Below are 25,008 nucleotides of genomic sequence, written 5' to 3'. Positions count from 1 at the left end.
GTAGCTTCTGGGGCACAGTAAGTCCCAGATAAGTACTGGAAGTTATCGGACTGCGGGGTCCTGCCTGGTCGAGGTGGTGTGAGGAGGAAGGGAGAGAAGCCACACCAAGCGCATCTTACGTCTCATTGTCACTATCAAAGCCACGTGTAACTTACACACATTCAGGGACGCGTGCGCAAGACCTTGACTTCCAAATGCCATTTTCCACGAAGAGGAGCCAGGCTCCGTGGAGAAGCGGCAGATGGTCAGGGCCGGGGCGGAAAGTGCCAGATGAGCCTGGATTCCCTTGTGTCATCAAGCGGGGATGTGCTGGATGAAAAGTGGTGACGTGCTGAATGCACCCAGCCACCAGCTGGAAGGGGCTCCCGCTGGACAATGCAGGGACCACTTGAGCATCAATAAAGACGGGTGGTGCAACGTACCCCCACCTGTCAGATAGGTCCCAATCCCCAGATTCCTAATAAACCTCCACTCCAGCCTCCTTGCCCTCCCCCAAAGCAAAGTTCATTGGCCCCCTTTTCGGGGGGTTAGCGCACCAACTCATCATTCAGAAAACTGGTAAATAAAGAGCCAGAATCATCAAGGAAAATTAAGCGAAATGGTGTGAGAAGGCACATGGTTTGCCCGCAGCTGGAGCAGAGTCAGGCTGCCGGCTGGGACTCCTCCCACCCTTCACACGCAAGAACCCCCCCCCCCACCCCGGTGGACCTCTGTGGTTTTTTGCACACCCAGCTCTGAATAGAAGCCCCTGCCTTAGCTGGCTCCAACAAAGATGGCTGTGGGGATGGTGGTTGACCTTGGGCCAACTCTGCCTGGCTTGGGGGCTTTAGAGCCTGACCCCGAGTGAGATGCGACCCCACTGTGGGGTGGGGGTGGGGGGCCCTGTAAGAAACGCCTTGGAAGTTCAAGCCCCCTGGCCTGGCTGGTGGCTCCTGTTCCCTCTGCCCTAACATCTCGCCGTCTCTCCCTCGGCAGGTCCTTCCCCAGCAACTACTGGGACAAGTTTGTCAAGCGGAAGGTGAGAGGATGTGGATGGGGAGGTGGGAGGGCCTCCCGGGCTGCGTCCCCTGCTGACCGGCCATCCTGGCCCTGTCAAGCACTTGCTTTGTGTGCTACCTCGGGCACGGGGCTTGTGTGGCTGAGCAGCACCTCAGTTTACCCATCTGGAAACGGGCATGAAAACCCCACTTCCCTCTCTGGAAAGAGATGACAGGTGTCAGGAGCACAGCAGATGCCTGGCACAGAGGGAGCACTCAGGAAACATGAGTTATGAGGGAGGGAGGGAGGTGTGTTATTTTAAACACCCAGGCTCTGGGGTCAGATTGTCTACTTTTTTACTCGTAGCTGTGTCATCCTTTCAGAAATGCCTCAGTTTCCTTCATATGCAAAGTGAGGTAATCCTAGGGTGTTGTCAGGATTACATGACCTACTATGTGAGCAGTATCTGGCACATGGAAAAACACTAGACAAGTGATAGCTGTTACGATCGTTCATTCACTCAACAGATGTTTATTGAGCACCCACTGTGTGCCAGGAACCGTCTTAGGGGCCTGGAATCCAGCAGGAAACAACAGTGATTCTGACATTTGAGTTGGAAAGACAGATGCTGAACACGTTTATAACGTCAAGGAGTGATAAGTGCTACAGAAGAAATAGAGCAGTGGAGAGGGATGGGCAGTGTGTGTGTGTGTGTGTGTGTGTGTGTGCATGCGCGCCCACCGGGAGAGGTTGCTCTTTCAGATAGGGTGGTCAGAAAATGTCACACTAATTGATAAGGAGGTGAAGGAGTGAGCCAGGTGGAAATCTAGGGGAAGAATGTCCTAGGCAGGGGGAACAGCTGGTGCAAAGGCCCCGGGGCAGGAATGTGCTTGGTGTATTGGAGGAACTGAGAGGAAGCCAGTTGGCTGAAGCAGAGTGAGAGAGGGAAGGAGATAAATTCATAGATGACAGGGGGCCCAATTATATAGAATTCCTTGTTTATTTGCCTAATGATCATAAATTATCTCAATTAATTTCGCTAATGATCAGCTAGAACTTTATCACTTTTGGCCTCTTGCCCTGAGGAGCTGAAGAAAGCTCTGGCCCTTTTCCTCCGAAAAATGCACCCCCAATTTCTCACACAAAGTTCAGCGTGTCCCCAGGCCCTCCCCCACTCCAGCGGTGTCTGCATGGCCCTGCGCTCTCCTGTGCAGGTCCTGGACAAGCATGGGGACATCTATGGGCGGGAGCGGATCGCCGAGCTGCTGGGCATGGATCTGGCCACACTGGTGATCACGGCCCACAATGAGCGCAAGCCTGAGCCACCGCCGGGGCTGCTCACCTGGTGAGCCGCGACGGCCCTGTGCAGGCCTGGGGCAGGCAGGGCGGGTGGCCAGGTCTGAGCCCCAGGCATCTGGCCATCCCTCTTCCCCTGCCCCACACAGGCTCATGTCCATCGACGTCAAGTACCAGATCTGGAAATTCGGGGTCATCTTCACAGACAATGTGAGGAAGGGCCCGCAGGTTGGGGAGGGACCACAGGAGAAGGGCCCTAGGAGGCTTGGGGACTCCACCCTGGTATTCCTGACCGGCAACTGACTCTTGAGCCCCTGCAGCCCTCTGATCCTAGGGAACCCTCTGCCCCCCACCCCACGGTACCTTATCCCCAGAGTGCTCTTGAATTCCCAGATGATGTCCTTCTGCAGAGAGTTCCTCAGCTCCTCCCAGGGGGCTTCTCACCCAGAGTACTCCTTACTCCAGAGTGCTTCCCATCCTCCAAATACTCCCTAGCCAGAGCTGGCACCTGACTCCCAGAGCACTCCCAGGGCTCTTGAATGTTCCCAGACACCCTGAGTGCCCTGTTTCCCAGGGGGCTCCCTGACCTCCCTGAGTGCTCCCTGACCCCCGGAGTGCTCCCTGACCCCCGGAGTGCTCCCTGACCTCCTGGAGTGCTCCCCATGAGTCCTGCCGGCTTCCCTGACACCGGACCCTGTGTGCCCACAGTCTTTCCTCTACCTGGGCTGGTACATGGTGATGTCCCTCCTGGGACACTACAACAACTTCTTCTTTGCTGCCCACCTCCTGGACATCGCCATGGGGGTCAAGACGCTGCGCACCATCCTCTCCTCCGTCACCCACAATGGGAAACAGGTGTGGAGAGGACCTGACCGAGGGGTGTGAGCCTGGCAGGGACGAGCTGGGCATCTGGGTAGGGCTGGAGGGGTGAGGCTCGGTGGGCTGAGCCAGGGTGGGTGTGGGGAGCGAGATCCCAGAGGGAGGGCCACAGGGGCTGAACCGCCATCAGGACCAGGAAGGCTGGGCACGGAGGAGGGGCTGGTGGTGGAGCTGACCGGCCACCTGCCCGCCCCCAGCTGGTGATGACGGTGGGCCTCCTGGCGGTGGTGGTCTATCTGTACACCGTGGTGGCCTTCAACTTCTTCCGCAAGTTCTACAACAAGAGCGAGGACGAGGACGAGCCTGACATGAAGTGTGACGACATGATGACGGTGAGCCCCTCCCCCCAACCCCAGTGCTCTGGGGCCAGTTACTAACCATCCTGACCCTTAGTTTTCCCATCCGTACAGGGGGTTAATGATAGTGCCTACGTCATAGACCCACCGTGAAGGGTCAGAGAGCTGATACGGGGGGGGGGGGGGGGGGGCAAGACACCTAATCAATGTTCAATAAGTCCTGGTCACTGTTGTCATATTCTTTGAGCCTTCAAAGCTATTATTATTGGAAAGGGGTTCAAGCAAAGTGCCCTGCCACTTCCGAGCCACGTGATTTTGGGTAAACTACTGAACCCCCCCATCTTCTAGTGTCCCCCCTACCCCCGTAAAATAGGTGTATAATAATGGTACCTACATCTTAGAGTTGCTTTTAGGACTCAGTGGTGCTCCTTGACCATTAAGACTTAGAAGTCTTAGACTAGTGCCTGGCACATATTAAGGATTACATTGATATTAGCGACTATCATCGTTGTAATTAAAAGTTTCACCCAGAGAGCCAGCACGCCCTGCGTGTTTATATTTTCTCGTCTATTCTAATGATGGTGGTCATAACTCAAATTGAGTTTGACTTACTACAGGCATGGGCCACAGTTGGAAGAATCATCTCGGGGCCTTCTCCCAGAAGATGTCCTGTAATCTGGCACCGGCCTCTCAGGACCCAGGCCAGCTCCTCAGCCTGACCTTTGAGGCCCCGCCAGGTCTTGCCGCTCATAGCCTTCTTCCTGCCACCATTACTGGCCTTTGCTCTCACCCAAGACAACAGGGTTCTCTCGCTTCCTAGGGGCACAGAAAATAAATGTGCAGTCTTTCCCAAGTGCCAGGCAGACTGTGTCTCCCCCCTGCTCAGAATCTTCTTGTGGCTCCCCAGTGCTGGGTGGATAAAATTGAATCCCCTCATCATGGCTTACAAAGCCAGGGAAAAGCTAATCTTGTCTGAGTCTAACCACAGTCCTTCTTGCTTTCTGCTCTCTCACTGCCTTGTCCTCTTTCAGTTCCCCTAAGAAGCATGTGTTTCCTTCTGACCCAAGCCCTTTGCATCTGACATTCTCTCTGTCCCCCGCCCCCAGGCCCTATGTACACACATACCCCTTGACTTGACACCTCACCTTTCAACTTAAATGCTGCCTCCTACAGGAAGCCCTCCCTGACCATTGGCCGGGCCTCCTTTCTCTCCCTGCTGTTGCTCACAGGAGCTCTATTTTCCAGCCCCGCTAAAGCTCTTTCGGTTCCTCACAGGAGAAATTGTATTCTTTCCTCCCCAGTGGTGATGTAACACGTGGTTTTCTCTGCGTGGGATGCTCTCTCCCACCTGACACCCCCTTCAAGTTCCAGGTCACACATGTCTCCTCTTCTAGGCAGCCTTGCCTGATCACTCAGGCTGGGGCAGGCTTTCAAAGCTTCAAAGCTTCCTGCGCTTCCCCCGTCCTGGCCCTGACCCTCTGCCTGTGCGCTCTCTCACGGCCCCCAGCATTTCTAGGTTGTGACCGTCTGATGCCGTGTTCGTGACCCGATGAGGGCTGTCTCCGTCACTGCTAGGTCTCCTGCCCCCTCGCCAGGGCCCTGTAGGTACTCAGTGAATGTCGGATGATCGAACGCTAACCAATGCTTCTCACCCTGCCCCCGCAGTGTTACCTGTTCCACATGTACGTGGGCGTCCGAGCGGGCGGAGGCATCGGGGATGAGATTGAGGACCCAGCCGGCGATGAGTATGAGCTGTACCGAGTGGTCTTCGACATTACCTTCTTCTTCTTTGTCATCGTCATCCTGCTGGCCATCATCCAGGGTCAGTGCTGGTTGGGGTTGTGAGTGCGGGGGCTCAGTGCTTAGCACCAGTCTCGGGGCTGTAAGACAGCAGCCCAGGATCCAGTCTGCCTGGTGCCTGTCCTGGCTCTGCCTCTCTCTGCTCTGAGACTTCGGGCAAGTCACCTCTCTGGGCCTCAGTTTCTCCATCCATAAAACGCGGACATTAATCATACTAATCTCATGGCGTTGTTGTGAGAATTAATTCATACATGTTAAGTGTCTGGCTCCTAATAGGTGCTCCATAAACCTTAGGTATCATTTTTAGGAAGCAGGATGAGATGAGGGAGATGGGGGATGGGAGGCAAGGCTCAAAGGTAGGTCGTCAGAAGAGGGAGGCGTCTGAACGGGGTCAGAGGTTGGGCACTGACCTGCGCCCTGCCGCCCCAGGTTTGATCATTGACGCTTTTGGCGAGCTCCGAGACCAACAAGAGCAAGTGAAGGAAGATATGGAGGTAGGTCATGTTTGGGAGCCACCCAGAGGGATTACAGGACCCTGGGGGGTCAAACAGGCCTCCACTCTGATGTCTCCCGCCACCCACAGACCAAGTGCTTCATCTGCGGCATCGGCAGCGATTACTTCGACACGACGCCGCACGGGTTCGAGACTCACACGCTAGAGGAGCACAACCTGGCCAATTACATGTGAGCTGGGCCCGCTGGCCAATCAGGAGGAGGGGGGCGTGGCCACCACCAGCCAGGGGCGGGATGCTGGGCCAGTTAGGGAAGGGGGTGTGGCCTCCAAGTGGGTGGATCCCCAGCCGGCCAATCAGGAGAAGGTAAGGGTGGTCCTGACCTGTCTCCGGCTGCCCTCCCACCCCCAGGTTTTTCCTGATGTATCTGATAAACAAGGACGAGACAGAACACACGGGTCAGGTAAGGGGGTGTTAATGGGATGAGAATGGGCAGGGACATGGAGAGTTTTCATATAAGGTCAATCAGCAGGCGGCAATACAAAGCTCATAGCGATATCAAGCGTTTGAAGATGCGACCAACCGACTCTTCCCATCCCCCAACTCTAGGAGTCTTATGTCTGGAAGATGTACCAAGAGAGATGTTGGGATTTCTTCCCGGCTGGCGATTGTTTCCGCAAGCAGTACGAGGACCAGCTTAGCTGAGACACCCCCAGCTGGCCCTTCACCCCCACCTCAAGTGCCTTATTCTTACAGCAAGCCCCTTAGCCCCCAAACCCCTCCCCCCAAGGCGGCCGGGGGAGAGGTGGTCATGTACTGGAGAAATAAAGTCTGTGCCACACCCCTGACATCGTTGTGTTGGACTGTTGACATTTGCGGGGGGGGGGGGGTCAGCCTCCAGGAATTCTGCCCTCCCCGCTCCAGAAAAACAAGATGACAGCAGAGGCTGAAGTCATGTTTATTGGGAGACAGGGGCATGTCAGGACCAGTAAATCGTGTCCCTTGGGGAGGGAGGTGCAGGCACTGGTTCCTGACACCCCCCCTAGGAACTCATTCCTGGATGTAGAGATTGCTGGGGGCAGTAGGATCATCTGCTGGGCGTGTCTCCACCACCACAGGCCTAGGGAAGGAAGAGAGAAGTCAGTCCATTCATTCATTTGTTCATTCATTCATTCATTCATTCACAAAGCAGTTGTTAGAGGCTGTGCCAATACAATGCTGGGCTATGGCATTGAACGAGCAGACATGGTCCCTGCCCTTGGGGAGCTCAGTCTAGAGCAGGAGACCAATATGAGTCAGTGAATTACATGCGTGCAAAGAAGTGTGGGGCACACAGCAGGAAAACCTAGCCCAGGAGGTCAGCCAAGGTGCCCCCAAGGAATGGATGGTGGAAGCTGAAAGAGACTCAGCAGGGAACTTGGCAAAAGGCAGGGAAGTGTGTTCTAGGCAGAGAGAACAGCCTGCGCAAAGGCCCTGAGGTAGGAGGGAGCCTGGGGCTTGGCTGCAGACCTCATGGTCTTGTGGCCAGGATTGGGTATTTATCTTGAGGCCACAGGAGGGTTTTAAACACGGGGAGAGTGACACAATCAGATTTGGATTTTAAAAGACCCCTCTGACATGTCAAAAGGTCATAGAGGATCCTTGAAGGGGCTCTCACTGGATAAATATGGGAGTATTTGTGCTTCAAAATAAAGAACGCTAATAGTAGATTAGAACCCATAGAATAAAAGGGAAATCCAGGGGCCAGCCCGGTGGTGGAGACGTTAAGTTCGTGTGCTCTGCTTTGGTGGCCCAGGGTTTCACCAGTTCAAATCCTGGGATTCACCAGTTCCAATCCTGGGATTCACCAGTTCCAATCCTGGGAGCAGACATGGCACCACTCATCAAGCCATGCTGAGGCGGCATCCCACATGCCACAACTAGAAGGACCCACAACTAAAAATATACAACTATGTACTGGGGGGCTTTGAGGAGAAAAAGGAAAAATTTCAAAAAATCTTAAAAAAAAAAAAAAAAAGGAAATCCATGAGCCTGTGCTGACATACATACATAGATACAGACATACATGTATAAATGGTGGAGAAGGCACAATTTGCCTACAGCAGAATGCCAACTAAGAAAGAAGGAATGACAAAAATAGAAAATCACCATTTAGTAACCCTCCTAATAATAGATTTAGGCAAAAGTCATCAATAGATGCTAAAACTAGTGGGTGAAAGTCTGAGAAACATTATATTTACATAGTCTCAACAAACTGCCCCAAAAGATACTTATAATACAAAGAAAAAAGAACATAGTGGAGAAACCTAGCTGACTCTATCTTAACAAAGGATCAAAGATAAGGTCACCAGTAATAGGACAAACTGACACGCGCCTCCTGATATGACTCACTGAGAAGGACACACCATCACTTCTGCGGTATTCCTGCCCCAAATGCTGGAAACCTCAAACCCGACTGAGGGACATTCTGTACAACTTTCCTGTACGCTTCGTAAGTGACAAGGTCACGAAAAAGAGAGTCTGAAGAATTGTTCCAGGCTAAAGACTAAAGAAACATGACTCCGAAATGCATCCTATCCTCCTGGACTATATCCTGGACCAGAAAATAAAACATTATTTTTTTATTATAAAGAGTATCATTGATACAAAAACAGGCACACAGATCAATGGAACAGAACTGAAAGCTCAGAAATAAACCCACACATCTACGGACAGCTAATCTTTGACAAAGGAGCCAAGAACATACAACGGAGAAAGGAAAGCCTCTTCAATAAATGGTGTTGGGAAAACTGGACAACCACATGCAAAAGAATGACAGTAGACCATTCACTTACACCATGCACAAAAATTAACTCAAAACAGACCAAAGACTCGAAGACCTGAAACCATAAAAGTTCTGGAAGAAAATATAGGCAGTACACTCTTTGACATCAGCCTTAAAAGGATCTTTTCAAATACCATGTCTACTCAGATAAGGGAAACAAAAGAAAAAATAAACAAGTGGGACTTCATCAGACTAAAGAGCTTCTGGAAGGTAAAGGAAACCAGGATCAAAACGAAAAAATAACCCACCAAATGGGAGAAAATATTTGCAAATCAAATATCCGACAAGGGGTTAATCTCCATAATATATAAAGAACTCGCACAACTGAACCACAAAAAAAAAAAAAAAAAAAACAGCCCCATCAAAAAACGGGCAGAGGATATGAACAGACATTTTTCCAAAGAAGATATACAGATGGCCAACAGTCACATGAAAAGATGCTCAACATCACAAATCATCAAGGAAATGCAAATCAAAACTACACTAAGATACCACCTTATGCCTGTTAAAATGGCTATAATCACTAAGACTAAAAATAAAAAATGTTGGAAAGGTTGTGGAGAGAATGGAACTCTCACACACTGCTGGTGGGAATGCAAACTGGTGCAGCCACTATGGAAAACAGTACGGAGATGTCTCAAAAAACTAAAAATAGAACTACCATATGACCCAGCTATCCCACTACTGGGTATTTATCCAAAGAACTTGAAATCGACAATACAAAGAGACCCCTATGTTCACTGCAGCATTATTCACAATAGCCAAGACGTGGAAGCAACCCAAGTGCTGGTTGACTGATGATTGGATAAAGAAGATGCGGTGTATATATATATAATGGAATACTACTCAGCCATGAAAAAAGATAAAATCGTCCCATTTGCAATAACATGGATGGACCTGGAGGGAATTATCTTAAGTGAAATAAGCCAGACAGAGAAAGACAAACACCATATGATTTCACTTATTTGTGGAACATAAACTTACAGACAAAGGGAACAGTTTAGTGGTTACCAGGGGGAAGGGGGTGGGGGGTGGGCACAAGGGGTGAAAGGGCACATTTATATGGTGACTGACAAATAATAACGTACAACTGAAATTTCACAATGTTATAAACTATTATGACTACAGTGAAAAAAAAATACCATTGGGACAACTGGTGAGACGTGAACGGGCGGGTGGATTAGAAGGCAGTGACGCCTCGTTGTCATTTTCTTGATTTTGAGAGCTGCATTGTGGTTTCTAAGAGTATGGCCTTGCTTTGATTTAGGAAACATACACTGAAGTATTTAGGGATAAACGGGCATCATGTGTGCAATTCACACCCAAACAGAAAGAAATTATATATAAAAAATTATACATACATATGGAAAAGAAGGAGAAAGCAAGTGTGGTAAAAAAAAAGTTAACATCTGGAGAATCTGGGTGAAGAGGATACAAGAAATTTTTAACTGAATTTTGCAACCTCTCTGTGACTCTAAAGTTGTCAAAATAAAAAGTTAAAATAAAAATAAAAAATGAAACTAGCCCCTTGGCTGCTGTGTGGGGAGTGGACTATAGGGGGCAGAGATGGAAGCAGGAAAATCAGGTGAGAGAACGTCCAGGCCAAAGATACAGGTGGCTGGGACACGGCAGGATGCCCTCTCCACACCAGAAACCCCCCTCCCCGGTCCTCTGTCCCCTTGCCCAAGTCCGTACCTGGGGGAGCCAAGCAGACGGAAGGTGAGGCTGGGGTCTCTCAGCTCCTGCAGCAGCTGGGGGAAAAGGCGTGTAGTTAGTAACTAGAAGACACCACCCCTCTCCTTCAGAGAGATCAAGGCGGAGGTCTCTGAACTTCCGGCCTCTAGTCCAGAAATAATCATTCTTGCTAACACCACTCACCAGCTGTGTGACCTCAAGCAAGTTACTTAACGTCTCTGTACCTCAGATTACTAACCTGTGGAATCATAGTACCTACCTGATAGGTGACCATGAAGATTAAATAAAATATAAACATGTAAGGGCAGAGTCTGACACATAATATTCTGTGAGCTAAGCACCACTTTTTGCTCCATTTTCCAGATGAGGAAAGTAAGGCACAGGAAAGTCAAGTCATTCGTCTGAGGTCACTCAGCTGGATTCCAACCCAGGCATGCTCTTAACCACTCACATATCTTTATAGTGACCGCCATTTTATAGCTGGGAGACTGAGGCTCAGAGAGAAGCAACGTGCCTTGCACAAGGTCACACAGTGGCCTGGGACGAGCTCTGGACCCAAGAGACCCTGGGGTCGAGAAGGGGACCTGTGTGACCGAGACTGCAGGGGGCGCCTCCTCCAGGACCTCACACCCTGACCCAGTTCTCCCAGTGCGTCTGAGGAATGGGAAGACGGCGGTGGGCGGGGCGGCTGTGGGCGCGTGGATGGAGGAGCTTACCTGGTCGGAGCCGAGAGCCCACACCTGCACGCCGTGCTTCCAGAAGGCCTGGAGCCGCCCCCCGACCATGGCTGGGAGGAAAGCAGTGCCTGTCACCCTCGGGTATCACTTGAGCCTCCCCTCTGGACCCCGGGCCCGCCCATCCCCGCACCTACCCACGGCCTCCACTGCTTCGGTCATGGGGATCTCCGGAGTTCGAAGCCCCCGGACCGGGGCTCCCTCCGGGGTCACCAGCTTCAGAGACCCTAGCAGCGGGTGGAGAGAGGGCTTTAAGGGCGGGGCTTGGAAGGTTACTGAGGGGCCAGCGAATACACTCAGTGTGAGAAGCAAAGCGGGACAGGGCAGGACCCGGAGGAGGCACAGGGTCTGGGGGTGGAGATCCAGGAACAGGGCGGGACAGAGAGGGAGGCGGGTCCTTACCGTCCATCAACACCATCACCTTGTCTTCCTCTACCTGGGTCACCTGTACAGGTCCCTTGTGCTCTGTTTGGGAGGAGGGGGTTCAAGGACCAATTCCGCCTCGCTCCGCCTTCCTCCGCTAGGCGCCGCCTCCATTCCCAAGCGAGCAGGCTGACCCCGCCCATCACAGCAGCCTGCGACCGCAGCGATTACACATACCCGCCCTTTTCCCGCCCCCTCTAGGGTCAACCCCCTCCCCAGGGACGCCTCAGGAGAAGCCCCGCCCAGTCACCCAGACCCACCCCTCCCGGCAGCCCCGCCCCCAGCGGGACCCCGCCCCACTCACCCGTGCTCATCTCGCCGAGCCAGCAGGAGAGCGCGCCGAAGCGCACGGTGTGGAAGAGCACCGACTTCGCCGGCCGCCCGGGGCTCACGCCGATGCACACGGCGGGCAGCTCGGAGCCTGGCCCGGTCAGCAGCGCGAACACCGGCAGAGGCGTGGGGAGCGGGAAGAGCACCTGCTGCGGGCCGCACAGGGAGGGGCGGGCTCAGGCGAGGCCGGGGCGTGACCAGGGGCGTGGTCTTGGAGGGTGTGTTTATAGGGGCGTGGCCTGGGGGGACGGCGCGTTTGGGGCTTCCCAAGTATTTCCTGGGCCATCAGTCTTGGAAGGCACCATCTAGGAATTTCAGGTGGTGAGGACGCAGAGCGCTTCGGTGATGCCTCCTTAAAAACTGACGGCTGTGGCCTCAGAGTTGGCGTGGCTGCCGTTTGGGGGCGTGCCTTCCGCTTGGGGGAGTGCCTCCTTGGGGACAGGGCCCCTGGGGGGCGTGGCCTCAAAAGTAGCAGTCTCCTTAGAGACTCCAAGGACCTGAATGGGGTCTCCTTAGAGACCCGAGAGGGTGGGGCATAGGGCTGAAGAATAATTAGGCCAGGGTGAAGGGCGGAGCTTAAGGATCAGGAATACCTAAGAAAGGGGAGCCTCCGGGTGGGCGGGGCCTTAAGGAGATGGGGCGGGGCCTCGGGTGGAAGCGGGGCTTCGCGGAGCTCTCCACTGAAGCGCACAGGATGGAAGGCCCCAGCCACCGAACCTCAGCGTCCCCAGCCTCTACAGGCCCCTTACCCGGACCAGCAGGAACTTGTTCATGGGCTGGTACCACTGAAGCAGGACCACGGACGTCTCCAATGCCCCGCACAGGAACGGGCCCCCGGAGCTCGCGCCCTCCGCTGTGGGGGTGGGTGAGGACGGGTTAGGGTCAATCCTCTCTCCCCTTCCCCGCCCCCTGAAAGGCCACACATCCTTCCCCGGGCTCTGGACGTCCTGCCTTAACTCTGCAATCCTCTCGGGTGGATGCGATCTGAGCCCTGCCCCCTCTCTGCATGCCCGTGGGGTTCTCTCTTACCCACGCAGCACGCCCGGCAGCCTTTGGTGTCCTGGATCTTGGTGGAGACCATGTTCTTCCTGCAGAAGAAGACCGGCGTGAGTGCGGGGAGGGACAGCAGGAAGGGGCGATTCCAGGGGTCTGTGGTGCCACTGGGGACTGGTACCTTGCTAGTAGCCGGTGGGGGCTAATGTGCGCGATGGGGCTTCCTGCTCTGGTCTCTTTCCGTTCCAGCAGGCCCAGGATGCTATGAGAATACAGGTGGGGGGTCTTTCCTACAGTGTGTGTGTATGTAGGGGGAAGCAGGTAGTTATAGGATGCTGGACACCCCCACCTTTCCCCATCCCTTTGCTGGGCCCCATCCCTCTGTCTGAAACTCCCAAGCTTTCAAGTCTCAAACACTTTTCATTTATTCATTTTCTCACTCAACATGTTTTAAATGCCTACTGTCGGCCAGGCCCTGTGCTTGGCTCTGGTGAACAGTGGTGAGTGAAATAAATACGACCCAGACCCTCATGGTCCTCGCAGCCACCCAAGAAACTGTGGACACTTCACCAGCCAGATGAAGTCACACACATTTCAAAGTTTAAGAAGAAACCAATCGAACAGAAGGTGAACTATAACCATAGACACCTGAAATTTACACGATGTGATAAACCAATGTGATCTCAATAAAATAATTCAAAAAAAAAAAGAAGAAGAAACCAATCTAGAAATTCTTCTAAAGTCTGTCATTACAGATGTGATATTGACCAGTTCACGAATCCTATGTGGCTTGGCATTTCCGCATAAATTACAAATTCTTTTACATGAAATGTTTATAAAACAATGACACAAGATTTTATTCTATAACTTGCTCACTCTATTTTAGTAAACATGGAATAAGCTCTGTCGTCTGAACTCCAAAGAAATGTAAAGACTGACTTGTTGTAGAAATTACCTCGAAACTGACTTGAGAAGTGAGAACTATAATGATAGTGAGCCCCATTTTACAGACGGGGAAACTGAGGCTCGGGGAGCAGAAGTCTCTTGCCCCAAGACCCACAGTGAAACATGGCTGGGATTTGAACCATAGGCTCTGTGAAATGGGAACTTAGTTCTTTTTCAGTTGTGTCCATCTACCTCCCAACCCCCTGACCCTAGACCCTTTAACTTCTGACCCCCACCCCTCCCATCCAACCCACAGCCAGACCTGAGAGGGACATGAGGACGTTGTTGATGGAGTACACCCACGTGGTCCGGCTAGAAAAGAGCTGCAGAGAATGGGGGAGATGGCTTCTCTGAGACCCCAGCAGCCCCCGACTCCAGCCCCTGCCCTGGGCCTCCCTGGGTGCTGTCCTCACCATCTCCAGCGTGGCCTCCTGATCGTTCCGGTTCAGGATGAAAATGCCTTCCTCGGCCCCCAGGAGCAGGTGCTGGTCTGGGAGACAGACACGAGGGCGCTGGGACCAGCTCATCCTGGGGGATCTCCCAGACCCCCAGCATCTGACCCCAAACACTGGCACAGTCCCCCAGCTCTGACCCTCAATTCTCTAACGCTCACCCCACACTGACACCCCCAGCCTCGGTTTCCCCAAATCTGAATGGAAGCCCTGACCAGTCCCTTGAGCTGGTCTCGTTCTCGCCTACCTCTCTGACTTCCCACCTTCCAGTGGTTCTTCCATCTCTGACCCGGATTCCTGACCCTCACTTCTGACCCCAACATTAGACGTGCCTCCCCAAAGAGCCCTCTAAATTCTGTCCCTCTTTGTCCCCAGTCCTGGTCCCCAAATGTTAATCCCGTCTCAGCATTGATCCTCAAACTCAGACCCCCCTAAATATGCCTTTTCTGCCCCATGTGACTCCCCAAACTCTCATGCTGCTTCCTTAACATCCACCCCGCACTGACCTTTTCTCCACATCTTTCATCCTGAACTCTGTCCCTTCCTGCTACATTCGGATCCCTAGAACTCCTGAGCCCCAAACACTGACTCCAGTCTCGCCACCATGAACCTCCAACTGAGGTGGCAGGCCCACCATCCCCATCTGTACCCCAAACTCTGGGCTTTCCATTACACTCTAACACTCCTGGCCCCCAAACTCTCATCGTCCTAGTTTTCACTCTCAAACTCATCCTCACTCCTCCCATCTTCCATCCTCAAACCCCAACCGTAACTCTGGGGCCAGCTCTGCCTCAGCTCTGTCACTCCCCACCCTACTGAGACCCTGCCCCCCTCTTTGTGCCTTCCGTAAGGCCCCTCTCTGCGCCCCCACACCCCCACAACCCTCCTGAAAGCTTACCCTTGGTGGAGGGGTGCGTCCAGGCGGCCGTGCTGTGGATCCGGAGGGGACAGCCATTGAACAACTTTACGAGAAGGGCACATCCCTGGGCAGGCCATGCGAGGCAGCACAGATCCAGCAAAAAAGGAAGAGGGGGACAGGAAGGTACAGTGGTTAGACTCTGGAGCAAGGGTGCCAGGGTTCCAATCCTGCCTCTGCCTCCTCGGTTGACCCCTCCGTGCCTCAGTTTCCCCATCTGTGAAATGGGGGATAATTTCTATCTCTGTGATATCTATCTCTATCTCTGGAGGTTTATACCACGTAAAGACACGAGATTGGTGTCTGGCACAGAGGAACTGCTCAACTAACATCACCTATTCTCATTAATAGTCTTCCCCTCCCCCAACTCGCACCCGGCATCCCCAGGCCCATCCAGAGGTGCCAGCCCTCAGCAGAGCCGGCCTCACCTTCCTCTTCATCTTCTCCTTCTTGGGGGGCAACAGTGGGGGCTGGTCAGGCTCCCGGGGGGCTGGGTTCCAGAGTGAGGGTTCTGAGATGGGTGGGGGAAAATCAGCCCCTGAAGTTCCCCACTCCTGCCCACCCCCCACCCCAGCCTGTCCCATTACCTGAATGGGCTGTTAGGTGGGGACTGCGGGTGGCTGGGGGAGGCCCCAGATGGGGCGTGCGTGGGGGAGGCCCACTGGCACACCGCACAAGCACCCCAGGGCTCAGCTGCCCCTCGTCCACAGTCCCCCCGGGACCGTCGTCCGATGGAGAACGGAACTTGGGCTTTGGAGATAGGAGAGGAGTGTGGGGAACGCATGAGATGAACTTGGGGGGAGGGCACCCTGCAATCCACCCTCAGCCACTGACATTGCTCATGGCTCTGAGCATCCGCATGATGTCCCACCACCACTCCAGCCTTCCCCCTCTGACCCACCCCCATGTCAATACACGCCAGCAACTAAGGGGTTACTACTAGATGCCCAGTGCCGGGGGTTCCTAGGACAGTGTCCATCAGGCTGAATACTTTGAATGGTACCCTTAGGTTCAGGGAGGCTACTTCCGGGTCCCAGTGTGCTCTCATCTCAGACTCTAAGGGACCTGGTGGCCCAGGCCTCAGCCCTAGAATGCCCAGGATCCCAGCATGAAGGACACCACCCCCTGGCTCCCCGTCCTCACCTTGGGGGGCAGGGGAGGAGGGATGTCCTCTGCAGGGGTGGGGCTGAAAGGCAATGATGCGGTAAGCAGGAGGGGTGTGGGGAACGAGGCCTGAGGGCAGACGGGGGGGGGGTTCAGGGCTGCAAGTCTGAGGTCAGGAGAGTCGGGGTGACTTGGTGGGCAGGAGCTGAGGACTAAAGGACGGATAACCATGGCGATAACAGTGACAGCAACTCTTGGACATCAAGTGCTAACGATGCATCAAGTCTCCGAACCTTCTCACCCCCCAGTCACACGACACAGGAGCTCTGGGCTCAGGTGCTAGCTCGGAGCCTGGAGCCGCACTGGAGCCCATTACAGACGAGCTGTGTGATGGATGGGTGGCCCTGAGGCTGGGCCTGGGCCTGGGGCTGGGGGAGGGGCACCTGGGCAGACTGTTGGGGTTGAGGATGGGGTGTGGGACGGGCATGGGGGAAATTCCCAGGGGCCAAGGTTCAGTCTGAGGTTGGGTGAGAAGATGAAGAAAGATAAAAGCCAGGGGTGGAGGGCTAGGGCTGCAGTCGAGGTCTGGGGGTTGGAGCAACCTCTGGGAGGAGCTGGGGGATGCGGTGGAAGGTCCAGGGCTGACAGGATAGATGGGGAAAGATCTCGGGCTGGGGCAGAAAGCTATTCTGGAAGGAAGTGGGATTGAGGGCAGGTAAGGGCTGACGTTGGGGGTCAGGTCAAAGGTTGTATAAGAAGGTAGAAGGAAGATGGGGGCTGAGGTTGGGGTCCTGATCAGAGTTGGGTACGGAGGAAGGTGGAGCTGGAGTTGGGATCCGTTGGGGGTCGGGGTCTAAGGTGAAGGAGGGTGAAGGGTTGGTTGGGTGGGCTCAGGGAATAGGGGTTGGGGAGGAAGGAGAGTGGGGCTGGGCTGGGGGTCAGGCTTGGGTCAGGGGTTGGGGATGAAGGACAGTGGGGGCTGCCCTGAGGGTCCAGTCAGGGGTCAGGGATGCACAGTGAAAGGAAAGTAGGGGCTGAGGTTGGGGCTGCGGTGGAAAGGAGGCCGGGGGTCACAGGTGGGTTGTAGGAAGGTAGGGGCTGATGAGGGCCTGTGGAGCTGGGGCCCCGCCTCTCTTACATGTCCACGTCGTCGTAGTCATCATCGGACTCCGACAGGTTCCTCCTGAGGAGTGACACGCATGAGCCTCAGGCTCCCCCACATCCCAGCCCCCTCCCCCCGCCACCCTGAGGGTCGCTGACCTAGGACTGCTGCTCCTGAAGTCTCCAGGGGGCTGTAAGAGGGCCTGTGGGACAGTAAAGTGTCAGCAGTGGCCTAGGGAAGGGGAGGGAGTCTGGGGGGAGCAGGGGGAGGCAGCTCACAGTGTCGGCCGCGGGTCTGGACTCCATTGCTCTGAGCCTCCTGAACTCCATATGCCGCCCTGGAAGCGGGGGGACACACACGGATTTGAGAACAGGAAGAGTGGAACTGGGGAGCTTTGGGGTCAGGATCTTAGGATTGGAGCTGTCCCTTAGAGGAGGGATTTGGTTTACAGGCATCTCGCGTGGGGGTCAGGGTTTGGGATCAGGGAGGTGGGGGCCCAAAATGGTTACAAAGCGTTCATTTCCAGGGTCCGCTTGGGTGCCAGGGATCTGGCAGATTTCTGAGGTCTCTTTGGGGGTCAGGGCGGTGGCGGGGAGTCCCATGGGGTCTGTCTGCCAGTCAGGGAGGTGGAGGTCCCTGTCGTCAACTTGTAGGTCAGGTGGCGATGACGTTTTCTGGGCTCTCTTGTGGGGTCAGATGGTGATGGGGGCTCTGGGGGTCTGTTTGGAAGTGATGAGGGATGGCAGAGTGGGGGGGTCTCTTGGATCTATTCCAGGGTAGGGTCTCCAGGCTTAAGGATTCTCTACTCACGACTGCAGTCTGCATCTGGGATCCCCAGAGAGCTGGATCGATGGGTAGATCTGATCCGCCGGGGGATGGCAGGGGGTAGCTGGAGAGAGCGGTGGCTGCATCAGGCCCACGGCCCTCCAGTGCCCCCGCCACCCTGCGGGCCAACCTGGAGCCCTCAGCTCTCCCGTAACCTCTGCGCCCCAGCCCTGTGCCAGGGCCCGCCTCCTCCCCACCCTGTTTTCCTTCTAAGAGAGGTAGCAGGAAGGCACTCCAGGCAGGGGGCACAGCCTGGGCAAAGGCTGGGAGGTTCCAGTCCTTTTGTCAGCCAGGGCGCCCTCACCTCAGGCTCCTCGTCTTCAATCTCACCAGCAGGAGCCCCCTTCCCTGGGTTCCTCAGTTTGTCCAGAAGATCTAGGATCAGGCCTCTGTTTAGCCCGGGCTGGGACACCAGTTGATGCTGGGGGAGGGGAGGAGGGTGTCAGCAGACAGAGGGCAGGTGTGGAGGGGGAAGCTGGCCAGGGCCTTGCAAACCTGCCTAAGGGAATCTGGTGGGGAAGGTGCCAACCGAGGGAGAAGGCAGGAGCTCTGGGGAGCTGCCGCCTGGGGAATTCTGAGGCATCTGAAGGGCTTAGAGGAATGTAGAGTTCTTGCGGGGGCGCTTGGAGAATTCCAGAGGTGTCTTAGAGGGCACTGGGCTTCACCTGGAATTCCAGAGTACACCCAGGAATGGGTCTCAAGGCTATTGGGAATATATGAGTTTTAACAACTCAGGGTATCTTGGAAAAAGGTCTGGGGTACAATTTGGAGGGTCTTGGGCGTCCTGGGGAATTCTGAGGGACTGGATCTTTAAAAGGGCCACGGTGGGGGCTGGCCCCGTGGCCGAGTGGTTAAGTTCACGCGCTCCACTGCAGGCGGCCCAGTGTTTCGTTGGTTCGAATCCTGGGCGCGGACATGGCACTGCTCATCAGACCACGCTGAGGCAGCGTCCCACATGCCACAACTAGAAGGACCCACAACAAAGAATATACAACTATGTACTGGGGGGCTTTGGGGAGAAAAAGGAAAAAATACAATCTTTAAAAAAAAAAATGAAGAAACAAAAAAGGGCCACGGGGGTTCTGTGGAACTAAATTGTCAATGTTCCAGGGAGCTGTGGAAGGCCCCGGAATGCTGGGGTCAGAGTCTGGGGAGGGTGTAGGGAGGGGGGCTTACACTGAGCATCTTGGTGGCGCCGGGTCGTTTCTTGGGGCTCTTGGTGAGGGTGACTTTGACAAAGTTGTGGAAGGCGGCCGACCTTGGGATGAAGAAGTCAAGCTCTGGGGTGAGGGGTCCAAGCCCTTCCCACCAGACCATCAACCCCGGCTCTGCCCACCCCCATCACCCTCTCCTACCATTTGCCTTTTTCCTTTAGCCGAGGGGGCTGGTAGCCACTCTTGGTCATGAGGAAGAGAACTCTAGAAGAGGAAGGAGAGAACACTGGCTCAGACTCCCAGGGAGGGTCACACCTCATGGCTCAAGGAGTCCTCACTAGCACTGAGGTCAGCAGAGGGCCAAGGCCGGGGGTCAAATGAGAATGAGGCTGAGGTTTGACAATGCACTGGGATACCACCACCAGGGGACACCGTTTACCACGTTAGAGAGCCACAGTGTTACAGAGGGAGGCTCAGAGTGGGATCCCGTGCCGGGGATGCCAGCTGGGGGTGCAGGGCTGAAGAAAAGGCCTCTGGGTTGAGGGAATCCTTGGGGGTTTCAGATTGGGCTTGGAGGATGGGGGGGGGTGGTCTCCAGAATGGGGGTCGTCTTGACGTGGGGACCTAGGCTGGGGATAGTGTTCAGGATCAGGGGATCTCCCAGGTGGACCTGCCAAGCCCACCTACCTGAGAGGATGCACATCAAAGAGTGGTGGCTGTAGCTCGGCCAGCTCGATGGCTGTGATGCCCAGGGACCAGATGTCACACAGCTCGTTGTATCCCCCCTTCAGGGCCACAGCTGCCACTTCTGGAGCCATCCTGGGGGCAGAGACCCTCAGAAAGCCAGGGGTGACACAAGGAGGGGGAGAGGAGACTCCCTGGTATAGGGAGTGGAGACAGGAGAGAGACAAAGAGAGAAAAGGAGAATGGGGCAGAGAGAGAAAGCCAGATGCAAAGAGAAACATAAAGATGGAGAGACACAGAAATACAGACAGACACACAGTAAAGACAGAAAGACAGAGACAGACTGGAAGACAGAGAGAGAGAGAGCCACGAGGCAGAGGGAAAAGGCAGAGATGATATAGAGAGACAGAAAGATCAGGAACAAAATCAACACTACACTGAGAGAAACAGGCGGAGGGGGCACAGAGAGACCTCCATACAGGGGAACTCAAGACAAGACAGAATGTTCAACAGAGAAGGACAGAGGCAGGGGACAGGAGCCAGGAAGGAGATTCCCAGGGATCCGGGGTGGGCAAAGCTGCGGCCCCCCACTCCATCCCTAGCCACCCACCAGGCACCCTCACCAGTAGGGCGTCCCAATGAAAGAGAGGCGTCGAGCCAGCGTTGCCCCGATCTGGGCCGAGATCCCAAAGTCAGCTGGAGGCAGAGGGAGAGACATGGTGACCTGGGGTCCCTGATCCTCTGGGGTCCCCTATCCCCTGTGGCCCCCAACCAGTCCCCCTCCCCACCCCCACCAGCCACACTCACCCAGTCTGACCTCCCCAGCGTCATTGATGAGGATGTTGGCTCCCTGAGGACAAGAGGGGGGATTAGAGGCTATCAGAGACACCCCCCGTAGCCCAATACCACCTCTATCCCCGGTCTCCCCATAGCTCAACACCACTCCCGTCTCCTGAGCCCACCACCCTTTCTGAGGGTGCCCCCTTTCTGCCCCCAGACCACCTTGATGTCCCGGTGTATCTTCTTCTGTGAGTGCAGATAGGCCAGTCCCTGGGGAGAAGGGGAGACACGGGGGTCGTGAGCGTCTGGGGGCTGGAGCAGGTTCCTGCCCCCATCCAGCCCCACCAGGCCCCTCCTCACCTGGAGCACCTCCCGGCAGACATAGCTGATCTGGAGCTCTGACAGGGAGCCTGTCACTGCAAAGGTCACCCCAGCGTGGCATTGAGTGGGACCCAGGGAACCTGGTCCCGAGAGCCCCAGTCCCCACCCATACTGGCTGAGAGGGTGCCACATGGGGAGTGGGAAACAGGACAGGACAAGTGAGAGGGGAAGAGGGAGGGGTGGTCAGTCACAGAGGGGGACAGTGATGCTGTGAACCAGAGGCCGGAGGGAGACAGAATCATTCAGCAGATATTTACTGCGTGTCGACTGCGTGCCAGGCCCTGGGTCGGCACTGGGGACACAGCTGCAGACGAAAGAGATGGAGATCCCTGCCCTCATGGAGAGAACCTTCCAGTGGGGGAGACCGACAGCAAACAAGATGAATAAATGAAAGACGTGCTACATGAGATGCTAATAAATAGTAAGAAAACAAATAAAGCAAGAAAAGACAACAGGAAATATGTGTGGGAAGGGGTATGACATTTTACACAGGGTGGTCAGTGAAGATGGCTCTAAGACGGTGACGGGGTGAAGACGTGAGCGGTCCCGCTCCAAGGGGGAAACAAGAGGAGCCAGAGCAAAGGCCGGGCGGGAGGAGGGCCAGTGCCTGGCCGGTCTGGAAGGCAGCCGAGTGGGTGGAGCGGAGGAGTTCGGGGAGGAAAGAGGTAGGAGGTGAGGCCTGTTGGCTGTGGGCAGGAGTTGGGGTCAGCCTCAGGGGCAGGACAAGGAGTCTGGGCTTCTCTTTGGAGGGAAATGGAAGCCATGGGAGGGGTCTGAGCGGGCGGCATGTGATGCTGCAAAATGAAGAAAGACAGAGAGAGAGAGAGAGAGAAACAGAAAGACAGAGAAGCAGGAACAGATCCAAATTGAGGCAGAGAAAGAAACAGATGGTCAGAGACCAAAACGTGTGAAGACAGAGATACCAAGAAAGAGAGAGACACAGAGGGCTGGAGAGAGAGACAACAGACAGAGAGAGGGGGTCAGAGACCAGGTCTGACAGACTGGCTGTGTGAGTCACTTCCTCTCAGCGGGCCTCAGTTTCCCCCCTGAGGACTTCTTAATGAAGTCCTTCTTTTTCTGCCACTTGAGGTCTTGGACCGGAGGGAGACAGGGACATGGTCAAAGACAGAGGTGGGCATCAGAAATTGAGAGGTGATCAGAGGCTCACCCCGCCCCCCACCCTCAAATTCTCAAAAAGCAGGCTGAAAGGGCAAATCAGAAATTCATTCACTCATTCTACGAAAATGTGGGTACTGACTATGAGCCAGAAATGCAGAAATACTCAAACACAAGAACGGACCTTGGCGAGAAAATGCAGACCCAGAGGAAGATGGGGAGGGGAGGTAGAGGGAATCATCGCAGGCAGAAAGATTAAGGCTGGACTTCATCTGTCAGGTCCCAGGGGGCAGGGCCCAGGGCTCACTCGGTCCCCACAGTATCCCCAGCATCATCTCAGCCAGGCCCAGGCCCAGAGGGCTCACTGTGTGGAATATGGACCAGAAAAAAGGGACACAAATAGAGAGACAGGAGAGGTGATTGGAGGGGTGAGGGCTGCCTGGACCCCCTTGTCCCTCCTCTCACCTTGGTAGATGTCCTGGAGAGAACCAGCCCCACAGAATTCCATGCAGATCCAGAGCTTCTGTAGCCTACAACAGTTCAAGAGTAATAATACTGATAGCAGTAATAAATTACTATTTATAGAATAGCCCCTGGCTCGCCATCTGTCTTATTCTAGTTCCACGGGAACTTTACTGTAACAGCTGTCATCTCTCTATTCCCCTTGCCCACCAGAGTGAGATCATCCCACTTCCATTTTATCAATGGGGAAGTTGAGGCTCAGAGAGGAAATGCACACTCAGGGTTAACTGGATTCAAACCCCGGTCTTTGGGCTCCTAACCCAGGGCCCCCTCTGCTGTCACACGCTAACCTAGGAGAGAGGGCAGAGATCTCAAAGGTTGTGCAGGTTGGGAGGGGACACAGGTGCTCAGGGTGACAGGTCTGGGGGACACAGGTCATTACTGGGGCATATGGGATATTAAGTGGGGTCAGGGAATTTCAGGGTTCATAATAAAGGAGCAGAGAGTGAAACTGGGGGACCTGAGGGCAGGATGATGAGAGATTAGTTTCAGGGGACTTGGTTTCAGGTTTGGTTAGCAGGAGTGGATCGATTTTGAGGACCCCTGGTTAGAAACGGTTGTTCTAGATTGAGGATTAGATTAGGGGGTGTTCTGGTCAGAAAAGTGGGACTTCTGACTGGGAAGTTAAGTTAGGGGTGCCCCAGTTAAAAAAATGGGGGTCCCGGATTGGAGGTCAGGTTAGGGGGACGCCTGGGTCAGGAATGGGGGCTCTGGGGTAAGGGCTGGGCTGGGTCCCAGGTTGGGTCCGCGGCTCATCACCAGAGATAACTCCCATGGTAGGCCACGATGTTGGCATGCCGGCAAGTTTTCAAGATGAGGATTTCCTTCTGAAGTGTGGAAACATCGTCATCTGTGAGGAGGGGCAGGAGAGAAAAGGCCGCTGCAGGGAGGGAGCATGGGGGAGATCCCTGTGTCCCAGAAGGTAGGGGTGGGGGTGGGGGGTGGGGACGGAGCTCCTGGGTCCTCTCCTCACCAGGCTCCATCTTCACCATCTTCAATGCAACCAGGTCCCCCGTCACCTTGTCTCGAGCCTTGTAAAGGGGAAGTTGGCACTGAGGCAGGCTCCATTCGCCGGAGTTCCTCCTCAGCATCCTTGAGTCAAAGCCGAGGACTGGGACCCTCTCGCATCCCCTTCCCTTCTTGGGCCTCACCCCAAAGGTCACTTGCTTGAGGGTGATGGAGAAGGAGGGGGTTCCTTACCTTGAAGACTTCCCCATAGGTGCCGCCACCCAGCCGCTGCAGCAGGTCATAGTGGTCCCGCGGGTCCTTATTAAAGATGTCGGGGTCCACGAGGTCCATCCCTGGGGGCCGGAGCTGGGCCTGCGCCCAGCGGCCAGCAGGGCCTCAGGGCTCGAGTGCTGGCACCTCCCTCCCTCCCCACAAGCCCTGCACCCGCCTTGCCTCCACCGGCTGTGGCCTCCCCCCTCCCCACTCTCGCTTCCTGCCCCAGCGCAGGGCTGTGCAGCTGGCTCCACCCCCTGTCCCCTGGGCCCTGAGAGACTGTGAGGGGCAGCTTGCGTGGGGACCCAGGGGACCCCCCTGCACCTCCAAGGCTCTGGGCTGAATGTAAACCAGATGCAAAATATCTTGATTGTGATCTGGGGGGTGCCCTAGCACCTCCTCCTCCATTCTGGGAGGTGACTAAAAACCACCGTTGAACCTCTGCAGAGTGCTTGAGGGTTTGGCCACAACCCGGAGATGGCAAGTTTGCACAGGGATGGCCATGCAGTGTACGTTATTATTCGCCTGGGGCACACACATGATCTTAGTGGTACTCCCCTGTGCGGTGCGCAGACCAGGCGACGTACACATGTCTGGGTACCTGTATGTTGCACACATGCGCATGTACCCAGAGCTCATACCTCCACATATATGACATATGCGTGTGCGTTCACGCCCGCAGTGTGCTCAATCTGTACACACATAAGTCATGAAGGCACACATGGGGGCCGGCCTTCACTCACAAGACTGACGCCTATGGGGACTGGCCGCGATGCGGCAGCCCCTCACCCCAGCCCCCAACGGACACAGCACAGCATCTTTGCGGGCCCCTACCCCTGCAAGTTAGGGTGGAGCCTGGGGAGCAAGTTCAAGGCTTGAAACTGCAGAGCTCAGGGTCCTGCCTAGGGCAAAGGGGATCTTAGAGAGCTCCACCCTCGGCGCCTGGCCAAGCCACTACATGCATTCCAGCAGTTTTGTGAGTTCACGGCCACGCGCGACGCGATTAGAGTTCCGCGTCCTTCCCAGACAGTTGGCGCGAACTTCCCGGGAACTAGACCCGGGTTCGCGAGGCCCGGGAAAAGCTTAGCCCCGCCTCCTCGCCCCGA

The 25,008-nt window shown here is 55.1% G+C and overlaps 2 protein-coding genes across 3 annotated transcripts in view; one reads left to right on the top strand and one right to left on the bottom strand.

Annotated features, from left to right (window-relative positions):
* The window catches only part of RYR1 (ryanodine receptor 1), a 110,911-nt gene extending 104,362 nt beyond the window's left edge, over positions 1 to 6,549 (top strand). The window contains exons 98-107 of the mRNA XM_046680932.1: positions 976 to 1,018; positions 2,193 to 2,323; positions 2,424 to 2,484; positions 2,983 to 3,129; positions 3,351 to 3,485; positions 5,115 to 5,271; positions 5,679 to 5,743; positions 5,833 to 5,933; positions 6,113 to 6,164; positions 6,311 to 6,549. Of these exons, the coding sequence (XP_046536888.1) occupies positions 976 to 1,018; positions 2,193 to 2,323; positions 2,424 to 2,484; positions 2,983 to 3,129; positions 3,351 to 3,485; positions 5,115 to 5,271; positions 5,679 to 5,743; positions 5,833 to 5,933; positions 6,113 to 6,164; positions 6,311 to 6,406 (988 nt within the window). The 3' untranslated portion in view covers positions 6,407 to 6,549. The remainder of the gene's footprint in view (positions 1 to 975; positions 1,019 to 2,192; positions 2,324 to 2,423; positions 2,485 to 2,982; positions 3,130 to 3,350; positions 3,486 to 5,114; positions 5,272 to 5,678; positions 5,744 to 5,832; positions 5,934 to 6,112; positions 6,165 to 6,310) is intronic.
* A 99-nt stretch (positions 6,550 to 6,648) lies between these two features.
* On the bottom strand, positions 6,649 to 24,963 carry MAP4K1 (mitogen-activated protein kinase kinase kinase kinase 1). Of its 2 annotated transcripts, XM_046680451.1 has the most exons (32): positions 24,737 to 24,963; positions 23,882 to 24,001; positions 23,655 to 23,712; positions 23,441 to 23,531; positions 22,625 to 22,689; positions 21,023 to 21,078; positions 20,885 to 20,932; positions 20,690 to 20,732; positions 20,506 to 20,578; positions 19,886 to 20,017; positions 19,400 to 19,462; positions 19,221 to 19,302; positions 18,349 to 18,465; positions 18,030 to 18,108; positions 17,498 to 17,556; positions 17,378 to 17,421; positions 17,256 to 17,300; positions 16,157 to 16,199; positions 15,601 to 15,763; positions 15,442 to 15,524; positions 14,996 to 15,080; positions 14,059 to 14,135; positions 13,908 to 13,968; positions 12,882 to 12,990; positions 12,737 to 12,795; positions 12,457 to 12,560; positions 11,682 to 11,856; positions 11,357 to 11,419; positions 11,092 to 11,181; positions 10,937 to 11,007; positions 10,221 to 10,276; positions 6,649 to 6,821 (listed from the first exon to the last, which is right to left on the bottom strand). In XM_046680451.1, exons 2-32 carry the CDS (start codon positions 23,978 to 23,980, stop codon positions 6,752 to 6,754), a joined length of 2,463 nt encoding a protein of 820 aa, XP_046536407.1. In that variant the 5' UTR covers positions 23,981 to 24,001; positions 24,737 to 24,963; the 3' UTR covers positions 6,649 to 6,751. The 2 variants fall into 2 exon arrangements, with proteins under 2 accessions (XP_046536407.1, XP_046536406.1); XM_046680450.1 differs by lacking the exon at positions 24,737 to 24,963 and having other exon boundaries at positions 23,882 to 24,078.
* Between the last annotated feature and the right edge of the window lie 45 nt (positions 24,964 to 25,008).

The sequence above is a fragment of the Equus quagga genome, chromosome 13 (genome assembly GCF_021613505.1).
Source record: "Equus quagga isolate Etosha38 chromosome 13, UCLA_HA_Equagga_1.0, whole genome shotgun sequence".
In the NCBI taxonomy this organism is placed as follows: Eukaryota; Metazoa; Chordata; class Mammalia; order Perissodactyla; family Equidae; genus Equus; species Equus quagga.
The sequence above is the reverse complement of the archived record's forward strand: the minus strand, read 5'-3'. Positions and strand labels throughout refer to the sequence as shown.